At 43.8% G+C, this 16092-nt stretch overlaps 1 protein-coding gene across 1 annotated transcript in view; it reads left to right on the top strand.

Moving 5' to 3' along the window:
• The first annotated feature begins 2803 nt into the window (after window positions 1-2803).
• Window positions 2804-16092, top strand: part of LOC115175554 (protein NDRG1) — a 22908-nt gene continuing 9619 nt past the window's right edge. The window contains exons 1-3 of the mRNA XM_029734851.1: window positions 2804-2928; window positions 14875-14933; window positions 15234-15269. Coding sequence (XP_029590711.1) covers window positions 14877-14933; window positions 15234-15269 — 93 coding nt within the window. The 5' untranslated portion in view covers window positions 2804-2928; window positions 14875-14876. The remainder of the gene's footprint in view (window positions 2929-14874; window positions 14934-15233; window positions 15270-16092) is intronic.

Below are 16092 nucleotides of genomic sequence, written 5' to 3'. Positions count from 1 at the left end.
AGCTCTGGTAAAGGGCGTAAGTGTGTGATCCTTAGTGAAGGAACATGCACTAAAAGACCTGGACCAGAGCTACTCTGGAAAATTAAAACCCAAGGTTGCGTGCTTGCATTCCTTCTCTTCCTCCTCCTTTTCCTCCTCCTCCTCCTCATCTCATGCCTGATGTTAACTGTTGCTTAAAGTTTGTGCTTAAAAGTTGCCCTTGGCAGGTTGACAGGCAGTCAGAGGGAGTGAAGAATACCTTCCTGACTCCCTTTCTCTTTAAGATACAACATAGATTACTTAGTTTTGGCATGGCTTTGTATAAATACGACAGGGTTGCCAAGATTCCAGTACACACCCGGCCACTGTCTACTTTTATTTTATTTATTTAATTTTTTATTTCACCTTTATTTAACCAGGTAGGCAAGTTGAGAACAAGTTCTCATTTACAATTGCGACCTGGCCAAGATAAAGCAAAGCAGTTCGATACATACAACAACACAGAGTTACACATGGAGTAAAACAAACATACAGTCAATAATACAGTAGAAAAATAAGTCTATATACAATGTGAGAAAATGAGGTGTGATAAGGGAGGTAAAGGCAAAAAAGGCCATGGTGGCAAAGTAAATACAATATAGCAAGTAAAATACTGGAATGGTAGATTTGTAGTGGAAGAAAGTGCAAAGTAGAAATAGAAATAATGGGGTGCAAAGGAGCAAAATAAATAAATAAATACAGTAAGGCAAGAGGTAGTTGTTTGGGCTAAATTATAGATGGGCTATGTACAGGTGCAGTGATCTGTGAGCTTCTCTGACAGCTGGTGCTTAAAGCTAGTGAGGGAGATAAGTGTTTCCAGTTTCAGAGATTTTTGTAGTTCGTTCCAGTCATTGGCAGCAGAGGACTGGAAGTAGAGACGGCCAAAGGAGGAATTAGCTTTGGGGGTGACCAGAGAGATATACCTGCTGGAGCGCGTGCTACAGGTGGGTGCTGCTACGGTGACCAGTGAGCGGAGATAAGGGGTGACTTTACCTAGCAGGGTCTTGTAGATGACCTGGAGCCAGTGGGTTTGGCGACGAGTATGAAGCGAGGGCCAGCCAACGAGAGCATACAGGTCGCAGTGGTGGGTAGTATATGGGGCTTTGGTGACAAAACGGATGGCACTGTGATAGACTGCATCCAGTTTATTGAGTAGGGTATTGGAGGCTATTTTGTAAATGACATCGCCAAAGTCGAGGATCGGTAGGATGGTCAGTTTTACGAGGGTATGTTTGGCAGCATGAGTGAAGGTTGCTTTGTTGCGAAATAGGAAGCCAATTCTAGATTTGACTTTGGATTGGAGATGTTTGATGTGAGTCTGGAAGGAGAGCTTACAGTCTAACCAGACACCTAGGTATTTGTAGTTGTCCACATATTCTAAGTAAGAACCGTCCAGAGTAGTGATGCTGGACGGGCGGGCAGGTGCGGGCAGCGATCGGTTGAAGAGTATGCATTTAGTTTTACTTGTATTTAAGAGCAGTTGGAGGCCACGGAAGGAGAGTTGTATGGCATTGAAGCTCGTCTGGAGGGTTGTTAACACAGTGTCCAAAGAAGGGCCAGAAGTATACAGAATGGTGTCGTCTGCGTAGAGGTGGATCAGAGACTCACCAGCAGCAAGAGCGACATCATTGATGTATACAGAGAAAAGAGTTGGCCCAAGAATTGAACCCTGTGGCACCCCCATAGAGACTACCAGAGGCCCGGACAACAGGCCCTCCGATTTGATACATTGAACTCTATCAGAGAAGTAGTTGGTGAACCAGTAGTTGGTGAGGCAATCATTTGAGAAACCAAGGCTATTGAGTCTGCCGATGATGATGTGGTGATTAACAGAGTCGAAAGCCTTGGCCAGGTCAATGAATATGGCAGCACAGTATTGTTTCTTATCGATGGCGGTTACAATATCGTTTAGGACCTTGAGCGTGGCTGAGGTGCACCCATGACCAGCTCTGAAACCAGATTGCATAGCGGAGAAGGTGCGGTGGGATTCAAACTGGTCGGTAATTTGTTTGTTGACTTGGCTTTCGAAGACCTTAGAAAGGCAGGGTAGGATAGATATAGGTCTGTAGCAGTTTGGGTCAAGTGTCCCCTCCTTTGAAGAGGGGGATGACAGCAGCTGCTTTCCAATCTTTGGGAATCTCAGATGACACGAAAGAGAGGTTGAACAGGCTAGTAATAAGGGTTGCAACAATTTCGGCAGATCATTTTAGAAAGAAAGGGTCCAGATTGTCTAGCCCGGCTGATTTGTAGGGGTCCAGATTTTGCAGCTCTTTCAGAACATCAGCTGACTGGATTTGGGAGAAGGAGAAATGGGGAAGGCTTGGGCGAGTAGCTGTGGGGGGTGCAGTGCTGTTGACCGCGGTAGTGAAAGTGTAACCTATTAAAATCCCAGTAATGTCCACCTAACCATGAAGCATGGACTGTTGACAAACTAACAAGCGTTCCTGAAATAAACCCACATCAAAAGTAACCCTCTTGGATGCCAAATGCGTTGCAAGATTAGTAAATGTAATAATTGCACTACAAATGCAAAAATGTCTGGATAAATACATGTAGTTAGAGGTGAGAAGTGGGCATCAATGGATGTAGGCTACTTCACAACAACTGTTCTACTGACAGACTTCAATCAGCAACCTCTGTGTCATCCCTTTTCTCATGCAACCACTGGGAACAGTATAGCAGTATTACCAAATGCAGTGATATTGCCCAATAGCAAGTGGAGAAGGGGAAGGGGGCTGGGCTGTCTCCTAATGCTTTATAAACGCCCTGATACACCTTCCCTCAGATGCAAGTAACTAGTAAATATAACTAAAACTTAGTGAATAAATATTACTGAGGCTATTTGCAAACCATTTAAAGTGTTTAACTACTTTGCGTGGGTGATCAACAGTGGACAATCAAACTTAACAGGTGAGTGTTTTTGAATCGATCTCTGGATATTACAGCACAATTCAATTGATCTAAATACAGGTCCTTTAAACTTTCCAGGTGTTATTACCAGCCCAGTGTAGCGACTGCGTCAAACCAGCATATGCACGCACCACGAGCGCCATTATGCCAAACAGAAAGTTTCTTTTTTGTTTACATTTTTGAACAAATACTTTTTGTATTTGATCATTTTACCCCCTTTTTACTCCCCAATTACATGATATCCAATTGCGATCCAAATACGATCGTGTCTCATCGCTGCAACCCCTGCGTTCGTGTGTTAGTGGGTAGTGATGGGAAACCGAGGCTTTTGAAGCGTTTGGGATTTTCACCAAATTGTGCCGAAAAGCTATTTATTAGGCTAATTGGAGCTTTTAACACAATACAGATTAGTAATATATGCTGGCCATCAATGAAAAGCAGCGTTTGTTCATATAGAAATATTTTCCATAAAGTTGATAAAATCTCCGTGGCGCAGTGGTTAGTCTCGGGTGTTTATAGCCTATTGTCAGTTACTGTTACAGGTTCGCGCCTTCTGTTATTCTTCTTTTTTTGCTGTCACTGTGAATCTATTGCATTATTTAGTCTAGAAGCTTATACTAAATAAAACACATGTGCAGAAAGTGTGGTGTCAAAAAAAACATATTTATTTGCATTCGCCAGCGTTATGATCTTTGAAACCCGACTCTACCTGCTGAGCTACCATGCAGGAGACGTTCTTTGAAAAAATCCAAACTGAACAAAAATATAAACACAACATGGAAAGTGTTGGTGTCATGTTACATGAGCTGAAATAAAAGATCCCAGAAATGTTCCAAATGCACAACAAGCTTATTCCACTCAAATGTTGTGCCCAAATTTGTTTACATCCCTGTTAGTGAGCATTTCTCCTTTGCCAAAATAATCCATCCACCTGACAGGTGTGGCATATCAAGAAGCTGATATGCCACACCAGCATGATCATTACACAGGTGCACCTTGTGCGGGGGACAATAAAAGGCCATTCTAAAATGTGCAGTTTTGTCACACAACAATGCCACAAATGTATCAAGTTTTGAGGGAAGTGCAATTGGCATGCTGACTGCAGGAATGTCCACCAGAATTGTTGCCAGATAATGTAATGTTAATTTATCTACCAAACCCCTCTCCAACGCCTTGTTAGAGAATTTGTGCATCAAACTGGCCTCACAACTGCAGACCACGTGTAACCACGCCAGCCCAGGACCTCCATATCTGGCTTCTTCACCTGCAGGATCATCTGAGATCAGCCACCTGGACTGCTGATGAAACTGTGGGTTTGCACAACTGAAGAATTTCTGCACAAACTTCAGAAACTGTCTTGGGGAAGCTCATCTGTGTGCACGTCCACCTCACCAGGGTCTTGACCTGACAACAGTTTGGCATCAGTGGGCAAATGCTCACCTTCGATGGCCACTGGCACGCTGGAGAATATGCTTTAATGTGCTTTTCTGAATCCCGGTTTCAACTGTAACGGCCAGATTGCAGACAAAACGCAATTGTGTTTGTTGTCCTTAGCTTATGCCTGCCTATACCATAACCCCACCATGGGGTACTCTGTTCACAACGTTGACATCAGCAAACCGCTCACCCACACAACGCCATACACTCTATCAATGGCAATTTGAAAGCACAGGGATACCGTGAGGAGATCCCGAGGACCATTGTCGTGTTATCTGCCGCCACCAACTCATGTCTCAGCGTGGTCCTGTGTGGCTCAGTTGGTAGAGCATGGCACTTTTAATGCCCGGGTTGTGGGTATGATTCCCACAGGGGACCAGTAGCAATTAAAATGTGTGCACTTGCTCTGGATAAGAGCATCTCCTAAATGACTAAACATTTTTACAAATAGAATAATGCAAGGCCCCATGTCACAAGGATCTGTACCCAATTCCTGGAAGCTGAAAATGTCCCAGTTCTTCCATGGCCAACATACTCACCAGACATGGTACCCATTGAGCAGGTTTGGGATGCTCTGGATCTAGGTGTATGACAGGGTGTTCCAGTTCCCGACGATATCCAGACACTTCACACAACCGTTCAAGAGGAGTGGGACAACAATCAACAGCCTGATCCACTCTATGCGAAGGAGACGTGTCCTGCTGCCTGAGGCAAATGGTGGTCTAACCAGATACTGACTGGTTTTCTGATCCACACCAATACTTTTTTGTAAAGGTATCTGTGTCCACCAGATGCATATCTATATTCCCAGTCATGTGAAATCCATAGATTAGAGCCTAATTAATTTATTTCAATTTACTGATTTCCTTAAATGAACTGTAACTCCGGAAATGATTTGAAATTGTTGCATGTTTCGTTTATTTTTGTTTAGTGTACATTGTAAGTACATTGTAAGTACTCGTTGTTTGAAAGCAACTTGGAATCGAAGAAAGCACCGGAACCACAGCGTAATCCGTAGGATCTTGCTTCTGATGTCATTGATCATGGGATGTTACTTTGAAACGAGCATCGGTACATACACAGTAACTATCCAGGCAAACGGCCGGCAGATGGCGATATTGAGTCTTTTCCATCTTACCGTCCAAACGCATAGTAAATCAAATACAATTTTATTGGTCACAAACACATATTTAGCAGATGTTATTACGGGTGTAGCGAAATGCTTGTGTTCTTAGCTCCAACAGTGCAGTAGTATCTAACAATTCACAACAATATACACAAATCCAAAAGTAGAAGAATGGAATTAAGAAATATATAGTATTAGATTGAACACAGTATATACATATGAGATGAGTAAAGCAGTATGTAAACATTACTAAAGTGACTAGTGTTCCATTATTAAAGTGGCCAGTGATTCCAAGTCTATGTATGTAGGGCAGCAGCCTCTAAGGTGCAGGGTTGCGTAACCGGGTGATAGCCGGCTAGTGATGGCTATTTAACAGTCTGATGGCCTTGAGATAGAAGCTGTTTTTCAGTCTCTCAGTACCAGCTTTGATGCACCTGTACTGACCTCGCCTTCAGGATGATAGCGGGGTGAACAGGCCGTGGCTTGGGTGGTTGATGTCCTTAATGATCTTTTTGGCCTTCCTGTGACATCGGGTGCTGTAGGTGTCCTGGAGGGCAGGTAGTTTGCCCCCGGTGATGTATTGAGCTGACTGCACCACCCTCTGGAGAGCCCTGTGGTTGCGGGTGGTGCAGTTGCCGTACCAGGACGGTGATACAGCCCGACAGGATGCTCTCAATTGTACATCTGTAAAGGTTTGAGGGTTTTAGGGGCCAAGCCAAATTTCTTCAGCTACCTGAGGTTGAAAAGGGGCTGTTGCACCTTCTTCACCACACTATCTGTGTGGGTGGACCATTTCAGATTGTCAGTGATGTGTATGCCGATGAACTTGAAAGCTTTCCACCTTCTCCACTGTGGTCCCGTCGATGTGGAAAGGGGCATGCTCCCTCTGCTGTTTCCTGAAGTCCACGATCAGCTCCTTTGTTTTGTTCACGTTGATTGAGAGGTTATTTTCCTGGCACCACTTTCCCGGGGCCCTCACCTCCTCCCTGTAGGCTGTCTCATCATTGTTGGTAATCAGACCTACTACTTTTGTGTCATCTGCAAACTTGATGATTGAGTTGGAGGCGTGTGTGGTCACTCAGTCGTGGGTGAACAGGGAGTACAGGAGGGGGCTGAGAACGCACCCTTGTGGGGCCCCTGTGTTGAGGATCAGTGAAGTGGATGTGTTGTTTCCCACCTTCACCACCTGAGGGCGGCCCATCTGTAAGTCCAGGACCCAGTTGCACACCCAGTTGTGGCCAATAAAACATTTGATTTGATTTGAGCTTGGAGGGTACTATGGTGTTGGTGATTGCATCGTCTGTGGATCTATTGGGGCGGTATGCAAATTGAAGTGGGTCTAGGTTGTCAGTTAAGGTAGAGGTGATATGATCCTTAACTAGCCTCAAAGAACTTCATGATGACAAGTGAGTGCTACAGGGCGATAGTCTTTGAGTTCAGTTACCTTAGCTGTCTTATGTACACAAACAATGGTGGACATCTTGAAGTAAGTGGGGACAGCAGACTGGGATCGGGAAAGATTGAATATGTCCGTAAACACTCCAGCAAGCTGGTCTGCACATGCTCTGAGGACATGGCTAGGGATGCGGTCTGGGCCGGCAGCCTTGTGAAGGTTAACACTCTGAAATGTCTTATTCACGTCAGCCACGGAGAACGTCCTTGGGAGCAGGCCACGTCGGTGGCACTGTGTTATCCTCAAAGCAGGCGCAGAAGGTGTTTAGCTTGTCCGAGAGCAAGACGTCGGTGTCCACAACCTGACTGGTTTTCCCTTGGTAATCCGTGATTGGCAGTAGATCCCGCCGCATACGTTTTGTGTCTGAACCGCTGAATTGCGACTCCACTTTGTCTCTATACTGCCGTTTTGCCTGTTTGATTGCCTTACAGAGAGAATAACTACACTGTTTGTATTCAACCATATTCCTAGTCACTTTGCCATGGTTAAATGCAGTGGTTTGCGCTTTCAGTTTTGCGCAAATGCTGCCGTCTATCCACGGTTTCTGGTTTGTGTAGGTTTTAATAGCCACAGTGGGAACAACATCGCCTAAACACTTCCTGATGAGCTCAGTCACTTTGTCCGTGTATACGTCAATGTTGTTCTCAGAGGCAACCCGGAACATATCCCAGTCCGGTAATCAAAACTATCTTGAAGCATGGATTCCGGATTCCGACGAGCGTTGAATATACCGTGGCACGGGTACTTCCTGTATGCAGCCTGCAATACACTGGTATCCTCCTGTGGACCGGTTCGTACCAGGAAACGTTATCCATTCAGGCTGCAAACCGTCAATGGCGAGAAGGTGGGAAAATTTGCCTACTTTCTTTATGAAACACCGTTTTCCACCACCATGCTAAAGTGGCTAATATTTAGGAATCCTAGTCCCGGATGTTGTGTATCGTGTTCAGCCAAACCAGAGATACTTTTGAGGAGTTGGGGGACACTCCATTGGTCATTAATTAACTAACATTAATTTTGTGAACAAGAAGTACAACATTGCAGATATATTCTGAGATGTGAGATAATTAACTATCGCTTTGGAATTGTGACAATATGTACTTTTAAGGAAAATAGGCAGTTTCTCAGTGCCTTGACTTTGAGATTGGTCGATAGTCTTCTGGGTGGGGCATCTTACGTTTCTCCATTCATTAACAAATCAGATTTCTATCTCCTCCTTTCTCTAATATCTCTGTCTGAACGCAGGGCACAACATCAGGAAGTAGCATTAGCCACTAGAATGGTGGTGGGAAATTATTTTTCATAAAGAAAGTACGCATTTTCCCAGTTTTCTGCCTTCTTACCGTTAAATCTAGTTAAGGTGGAAATTGACGCCTTTGCAGCCTGAATGGAGAATGTTTTAGGGACATACCGGGCCACAGGGGATACGAGTGTATTGCCAGCTGCATACAATGCGTGTAGATGGTAAGATTAAACCATCAATACCAGATCAATATTGCCATCTGCTGGCCTTTGGGCTAAGTGACCCTCTGACCATCTAGCACAGAGGTTCCCAAACTTTTTCACCCAGAAAAAAGGAAGGTGGCAGTGGCCTTAAATCTAGCTACCTAAAAGGGAGACTTTGCTTCCCAATTCCAATCAGTAGTGTTTTGTTAACCAAGTAGGGGAGAGTAGGTGTTTTGTAACATGATTTAAATCATCTGGATTTAAACTGTCTCTCTCTCTCTCTCGCTGTGTCTCTCTCTCTCTCTCTCTCGCTGTGTCTCTCTCTCTCTCTCTCTCTCTCGCTGTGTCTCTCTCTCTCTCTCTCGCTGTCTCTCTCTCGCTGTCTCTCTCTCTCGCTGTCTCTCTCTCTCTCGCTGTCTCTCTCTCTCTCGCTGTCTCTCTCTCTCTCGCTGTCTCTCTCTCTCTCTCTCTCGCTGTCTCTCTCTCTCTCGCTGTGTCTCTCTCTCTCTCTTGCTGTGTCTCTCTCTCGCTGTCTCTCTCGCTGTGTCTCTCTCTCTCTCTTGCTGTGTCTCTCTCTCGCTGTCTCTCTCTCTCTCTCTCTCTCGCTGTGTCTCTCTCTCTCTCTCTCTCTCGCTGTGTCTCTCTCTCTCTCGCTGTGTCTCTCTCTCTCTCTCTCTCTCTCTCTCTCTCTCTCTCTCTCTCGCTGTCTCTCTCTCTCTCTCGCTGTGTCTCTCTCTCTCTCTTCTGTGTCTCTCTCTCGCTGTCTCTCTCGCTGTGTCTCTCTCTCTCTTGCTGTGTCTCTCTCTCGCTGTCTCTCTCTCTCTCTCTCTCTCTCTCGCTGTCTCTCTCTCTCTCTCTCGCTGTGTCTCTCTTCCTCTCTCTCTCTCTCTCTCGCTGTGTCTCTCTCTCTCTTGCTGTGTCTCTCTCTCGCTGTCTCTCTCTCTCTCTCGCTGTCTCTCTCTCTCTCTCGCTGTGTCTCTCTCTCTCTCTCTCGCTGTCTCTCTCTCTCTCTCTCTCTCTCTCTCTCGCTGTGTCTCTCTCTCTCTCTCTCTCTCTCTCTCTCTCTCTCTCTCGCTGTCTCTCTCTCTCGCTGTCTCTCTCTCTCTCCTCAACATTTAGGCCTACTCAGTCAGAAAGTGTTAGAGTATTGTGCCAATATTTGTCACGCAGACTCTTTATGGTTCCAGTATTTCCTGTGTTGGATGAATGCATAAGGCAGTCTCACTTCTGCATGCTAAGATTATTTTAGGGAATTGTCTGTTGTCCTCATCTACGCACAAGTTCTTGAAAAACAGAAGTGTGGAAGGAGAGATCAGGATCTGATACGTGGTAGAGCACTACACTGTAAAAAAATAGATGTTGTGGATGTGCTTAGGAGGTAGTAAGATTTTAATCTTCTCATAGAGAGGGAGGAACAGAGGGATAGAGAGACGGGAAGACGGACACAGTGAGAGCAAGGAAGGAAGAGAGAACTACAGTATATACAGTACCAGTCAAAAGTTTGGAGACACCTACTCATTCAAGGGTTTTTCTTTATTTTTACTATTTTTCTACATTGCAGAATAATAGTGAAGACATCAAAACTATGAAATAACACATATGGAAACATGAAGAAAGCAATAAAGTGTTAAACAAATCAAAATATATTTTTGATTCTTCAAAGTAGCCACCCTTTGCCTTGATGACAGCTTTGCACAGTCTTGGCATTCTCTCAACCAGCTTCACCTGGAAAGCTTTCCCAACCATCTTGAAGGAGTTCCCACATATGCTGAGCACTTGTTGGTTGCTTTTCCTTCACTCTGTGGTCCAACTCATCCCAAACCGTCTCAGGTCGGGTGATTGATTCCTTCTTCGTCAAACAGCCCTTACACAGCCAGGAGGTGTGTTGGTCATTGTCCTGTTGAAAAACAAATGAATGTCCCACTAAGCACAAACCAGATGGGATGGCGTCTCGCTGCAGAATGCTGAATCCTAAATAAATCACTGACAGTGTCACCAGCAAAGCACCCCCACACCATCCCACCTCCTCCTCCATGCTTCACGGTGGGAACCACACATGCAGAGATCATCCATTCACCTACTCTGCGTCTCACAAAGACACGGCGGTTGAAACCAAAAATCTCAAATTTGGACTCATCAGACCAAAGGACTGATTTCCACTGGTCTAATGTCCATTGCTCGTGTTTCTTGGCCCTTTGCAAGTTTCTTCTTCTTATTGGTGTCCTTAAGTAGTGGTTTCTTTGCAGCAAATCGACCACGAAGGCCTGATTTTCAAGCAGTCTCCTCTGGACAGTTGATGTTGAGATGTGTCTGTTACTTGAACTCTGAAGCATTTATTTGGGCTGCAATTTCTGAGGCTGTTAACTCTAATGAACATCCTCTGCAGCAAAGGTAACTATGGGTCTTACTTTCCTGTGGCGGTCCTAATGAGAGACAGTTTCATCATAGCGCTTGATGGTTTTTGCGACTGCACTCTTTGCTTATTTAAACTGTTCTTGCCATAGTATGGACTTGGTCTTTTACCAAATAGGGCTACCTTCTGTTTACCCCCCTACATTGTCACAACACAACTGATTGGCTGAAACACATTAAGAAGGAAAGAAATTCCACAAATGAACTTTTAACAAGGCACACCTGTTAATTGAAATACATTCCAGGTGACTACCTCATGAATCTGGTTGAGAGAATGCCAAGAGTGTGCAAAGCTGTCATCAAGGCAAAGAGTGGCTACTTTGAAGAACCTCAAATATAAAATATATTTTGATTTGTTTAACGCTTTTTTCTTACTACATGATTCAACATGTGTTATTTCCTGGTTTTGATGTCTTCACTATTATTCTACAATGTAGAAAATAGTAAAAATAAAGAAAAATCCTTGAATGAGTATGTGTGTCTAAACGTCTGACAGGTACTGTAGATACAGTGCCTTGCAAAAGTATTCACACCCATTGGCATTTTTCCTATTTTGTTGCATTAAAACCTGAAATTTAAATGGATTTTTATTTGGATGTACTGGATGTACACAAAATAGTCAAAATTGGTGAAAAAAAAAAAAAAATTGGTTAAAAAAAATCGAAAAAAATAAAAAACGGAAAAGTGGTGCGTGCATATGTATTCACCCCCTTTGCTAGGAAGCCCCTAAATAAGATCTGGTACAACCAATTACCTTCATAATTCACATAATTAGTTAGATTACACACAGGTGTCACATGATCTGTCACATGATCTCAGTGTACTGAACACCTGTTCTGAAAGGCCCCCAGAGTCTGCAACACCACAAAGCAAGGGGCACCACCAAGCAAGCGACACTATGAAGACCAAGGAGCTCTCCAAATGGGTCAGGGACAGAGTTGTGGCGAAGTACAGATCAGGGTTGGGTTATAAAAAATATCCGAACGTTTAACATCCCACGGAGCACGATTAAATCCATTATTAAAAAACTGAAAGAATATGGCACCACAACAAACCTGCCAAGAGAGTGCCTCCCATCAAAACTCATGGACCAGGCAAGGAAGGCATTAATCAGAAAGGCAACAAAGTTAACCCTGAAGAAGCTGCAAAGCTCCACAGCGGAGATTGGAGTGTCTGTCCATAGGACCACTTTAAGCCGTACACTCCACAGAGCTGGGCTTTACAGAAGAGTGGCCAGAAAAAAGCCATTGCTTAAATAAAAAAATAAGCAAACATGTTTGGTGTTCACCAAAAGGCATGTGGGAGACTCCCCAAACATATGGAAGAAGGTACTCTGGTAAGATGAGCCTAAAATCGAGCTTTTTGGCCATCAAGGAAAACACCATGTCTGGCGCAAACCCAACACCTCTCATCACCTCGAGAACACCATCCCCACAGTGAAGCATGGTGGTGGCAGCATCATGCTGTGGGGATGTTTTTCGTCGGCAGGGACTGGGAAACTGGTCAGAATTTAAGGAATGATCGATGGCGCTAAATACAGGGAAATTCTTGAGAGGAAACCTGTTTCAGTCTTCCAGAGATTTGAGACTGGGATGGGACAATGACCCTAAGCATACTGCTAAAGCAACACTCGAGTGGTTTAAGGGGAAACATTTAAATGTCTTGGAATGGCTTAGTCAAAGCCCAGACCTCAATCTAATTGAGAATCTGTGGTATGACTTAAAGATTGCTGTACACCAGCAGAACCCATCCAACTTGAAGGAGTTGGAGCAGTTTTGCCTTGAAGAATGGGCAAAAATCCCAGTGCCAAGCTGATAGAGACATACCCCAAGAGACTTGCAGCTGTAATTGCTGCAAAAGGTGGCTCTACAAAGTATTGACTTTGGGGGGTGTATAGTTATGCACGTTCAAGATTTCTTTTTTTTGTCTTATTTCTTGTTTGTTTCACAAGAGAAAATATTTTGCATCTTCAATGTGGTAGGCATGTTGTGTAAATCAAATGATATAAACCCCCCCAAAATCAATTTGAATTCCAGGTTGTAAGGCAACAAAATAGGAAAAATGCCAAGGGGGTGAATACTTTCGCGAGCCACTGTATATAGCAAGGAAGAGAGGGAGAATTTCCTTAGACACAGAGAGGGAGGGGGCAGAGAAGGAGCGCGAACATGTTCTGTACTCGTGAGGTATTACTGATGTCCTGAGAGGTAGTTTTTTTTTATACCGCCAGGTAAAAGATTAGCTTAGGCGAGTCAAAAGGGCATCCTAGCTTGTAAACAACATTTGGCCTAGTTGTCTCAAGCTGCCTACTCAGCACCAAGCCTATCTACAGGTCTGGAAACTGGTTTGGGTTTAATGGTGTTTGGTTTACTTGGCCATAATTTGAAACCAAAACATAAGGTTTGAAAATACAGACATGGGTTTCAAGATCACGACTAGCCTCTTTAACACCAGTAGGATTAACTGCGCTGCTATAAATACAAAACAGTTTTTATCAACATTTCCAGATTATGTTGGGCTGTGTAACTTCTCTCACATGGTTGGATTGAATAGAATGTTGGAATTTCAGTGGGAAATGGCGAACAGTTTCTCCAACAAAGGATTTGTAGTGGAAGGCGTCATGTCTTAAAAAAAACACTTCCTTAAAATAAAACTGTGTGATTGATACTCCTCTTCCTCTCTGTACTATTGTGAGGCCTGGCAGAGGCCTCTGTTATGGTCTGCCTCCCACATTGCACTCTGCTCCCTATGTAGGGCTCTAGGCCGAATAGCGTGCCATTTGGGATGTAGCCGTAGAGTCCGGATGCTGTTCTGATGGAAGCCTGCCCAGACACCCAAAACTCTGTGTGTGTTAAATGAATCGCTTCCTATAAAAATTACCCTGGAGAGGCACATCTCAAACCTGTACATAGATCAGATCCAAAGGATATTGTTATAGCTGTACAGCGGAGAGAGGGAGACACAGGAATATGGTGTGAGGCAGGAAGCGAGAGAGAGTACTGTGTGAGTGTGTTTGTGTGTGAAGGGAGCTATGGAAGCTGTGCAGTGTCAGTAGCTTCTTGTGTGTTGGCCAAGCCCAGTAAGCCCGCCATGGAGGAAGAGCCTGACTCCTTTACCAGCCTCGCCTGCCTGCCTGCCCGCCCTGCCTCGACTGCCTGTCCTGCCTTGGCCTTGCTGGACACAAAGACCCTGTCTGTTTACCATCTGATTTGATTTGCATGCACAGCAGAGCCACACAATCCACAGCAGCATGATCTCTAGACAGCAGCTTGATTGAATTTTTCGCCCACTCCCTCCCTCTGTCGAAATAGCCGTAGCGACTCTCATTTGAGTTCATTCTGGTTTAAAATGCTTTGAAAACTGTAGCTATAGCTAGGGCCTGGTGTACTGCTAGTGTTCTAGTCTTAAAACAGTGTCATACATCAATCCCTACAAGAGGGCAACATGGATGTTGTTTTAGTCATCAGGTGGTCATGGCTAACTATGTGCAGTGGAAGGTTGGCAAACAACTCCTGGCAAACAACTCCTGGTAAACAACTCCTGGTAAACAACTCCTGGAAACCACCTGGTGAAGTTCCCTTCTTCAAGTTGTTTTGGAGACGTTTAGATCCGTAGAAGTATCATACAAAGGTTGGGAAGGAATGCATGGTACCTATACCATCCAGACCTGGATTCAAATGCTATACATTTCTTTTAATATATATTTTTAATAACTTTTCAATTATTTCGAAGTAAGTATTTAGGTATTATTTATTTGAAAAGACAAGTAGTATTGGACTGTATTAGGAAATACAGTGTACTTTCCAAGTGTATCTGAAAATACTCAAATGCACTGTTGAACGAGAGTGCACCAGTCTTGTTTTCTCAGTGTTAAGTTATTAACGTAATAACATGATATCAAAACAAATGTACAGGGATCAGAAAGGTATGTGTGTTTTGTAATATGAAACTTCTCAAACTTCTCAAAGAGGAACGCTCCACCACTGGTTGAAGCAGTCAGCGTATATCTGAATAACAGTCCTTTCTCTCTCTCTCTCTCTCTCTCTCTCTCTCTCTCGGCTTCTTCAACTGAAAGACATGGATGACATCCAAGTTGCGCCAAAAGCACCTCTGCTTGTTGACAGGGAATTGCCAGTAAGTAAACACATGATCATTACTATGATCATACATTTGATTTGCATGTACTATAGACAATGGTTTATTTGTCTGAGCAAAATGTTGAAACTTGGTTATATGAGAACTGAACTCCATAGATAAATGCTGACTGTTTAGCTGTCAGGAACAGTCTGACATGTGATACTGGTCCTATATGGATACCTTTCTTTATATTTAAAACACAATGCAGCCCATAGGACAATTACATATATTCTCTATTTCATCATATCTTATTGGCAAAGCTTCACTCTCTATAACCGTTGTCTCTGTCATTTCTAGGGGCTCAGAGCAGCTGTTGCACAACTTGTGATAAAGGTATGTCCCTATGGTGCACACGTAGATATCCATCAAAAGCTACAAATGTTGACATAATCCACAGGTTTCAGTGTAGAGAGGTCAGATTAATGCCCACATGGATTAGGTTGGGATATTTTAGTAATGTGAAAGGAAAATTATTGATGAATCAACTGAGCCACACGGGTCCCGTGTGGGTTGTGGGTTCGATTCCCACGGGGGACCAGTACGGAAAAAATGTTTTTTAATGAAATGTATGCATTCACTACTGTGAGTCGCTCTGGATAAGAGCGTCTGTTAAATGACTAAAATGTAATGTAAATGCAGTACTTAGGTGTTTCTGGTGGAAGTTTTGCATACATTTAGGTCTCTTGATACTGACAGATGACGTTACATGACTACTGCACTGTTTTATCTGTAGCCCTTTGTGTAATCTAAAGAGGGAAAAGTATAATTACATTTTGAGCACACTGTAGTATGAATGTGTATGTTGACTTGACATACAGCCAGCAGCATACCAACTACATACCAACTGCATGCCAACTACATACATTCAGGACCTTGGACTGCACCACTGGGAACCCAGTACCTAACAATCAAGGCTTTCATTCTTAACTTGTCAAAGTACCTTTTAAACATCCGACCACATGCCAATATCCTGAAACTGATTATACTGTATGTTGACCTGTGAATTGTCAGGGGTGGCAGTAGAGGGATTTTGCCTGCAGCTAACCATCTCGTGCAAACCGACCCTCACGCCTACTGGGATTAGTCAACTCAGGTTTCCAGGGCAAGCGTTTAATATCGCTTTGTGTCTTAGAGCCCTACTGACGTAGGTAGAGGA

Source organism: Salmo trutta, chromosome 36 (assembly GCF_901001165.1).
Source record: "Salmo trutta chromosome 36, fSalTru1.1, whole genome shotgun sequence".
Taxonomy (NCBI): domain Eukaryota; kingdom Metazoa; phylum Chordata; class Actinopteri; order Salmoniformes; family Salmonidae; genus Salmo; species Salmo trutta.
Note: the sequence above shows the minus strand (reverse complement) of the source record. Positions and strands in the feature narration are given on the sequence as shown.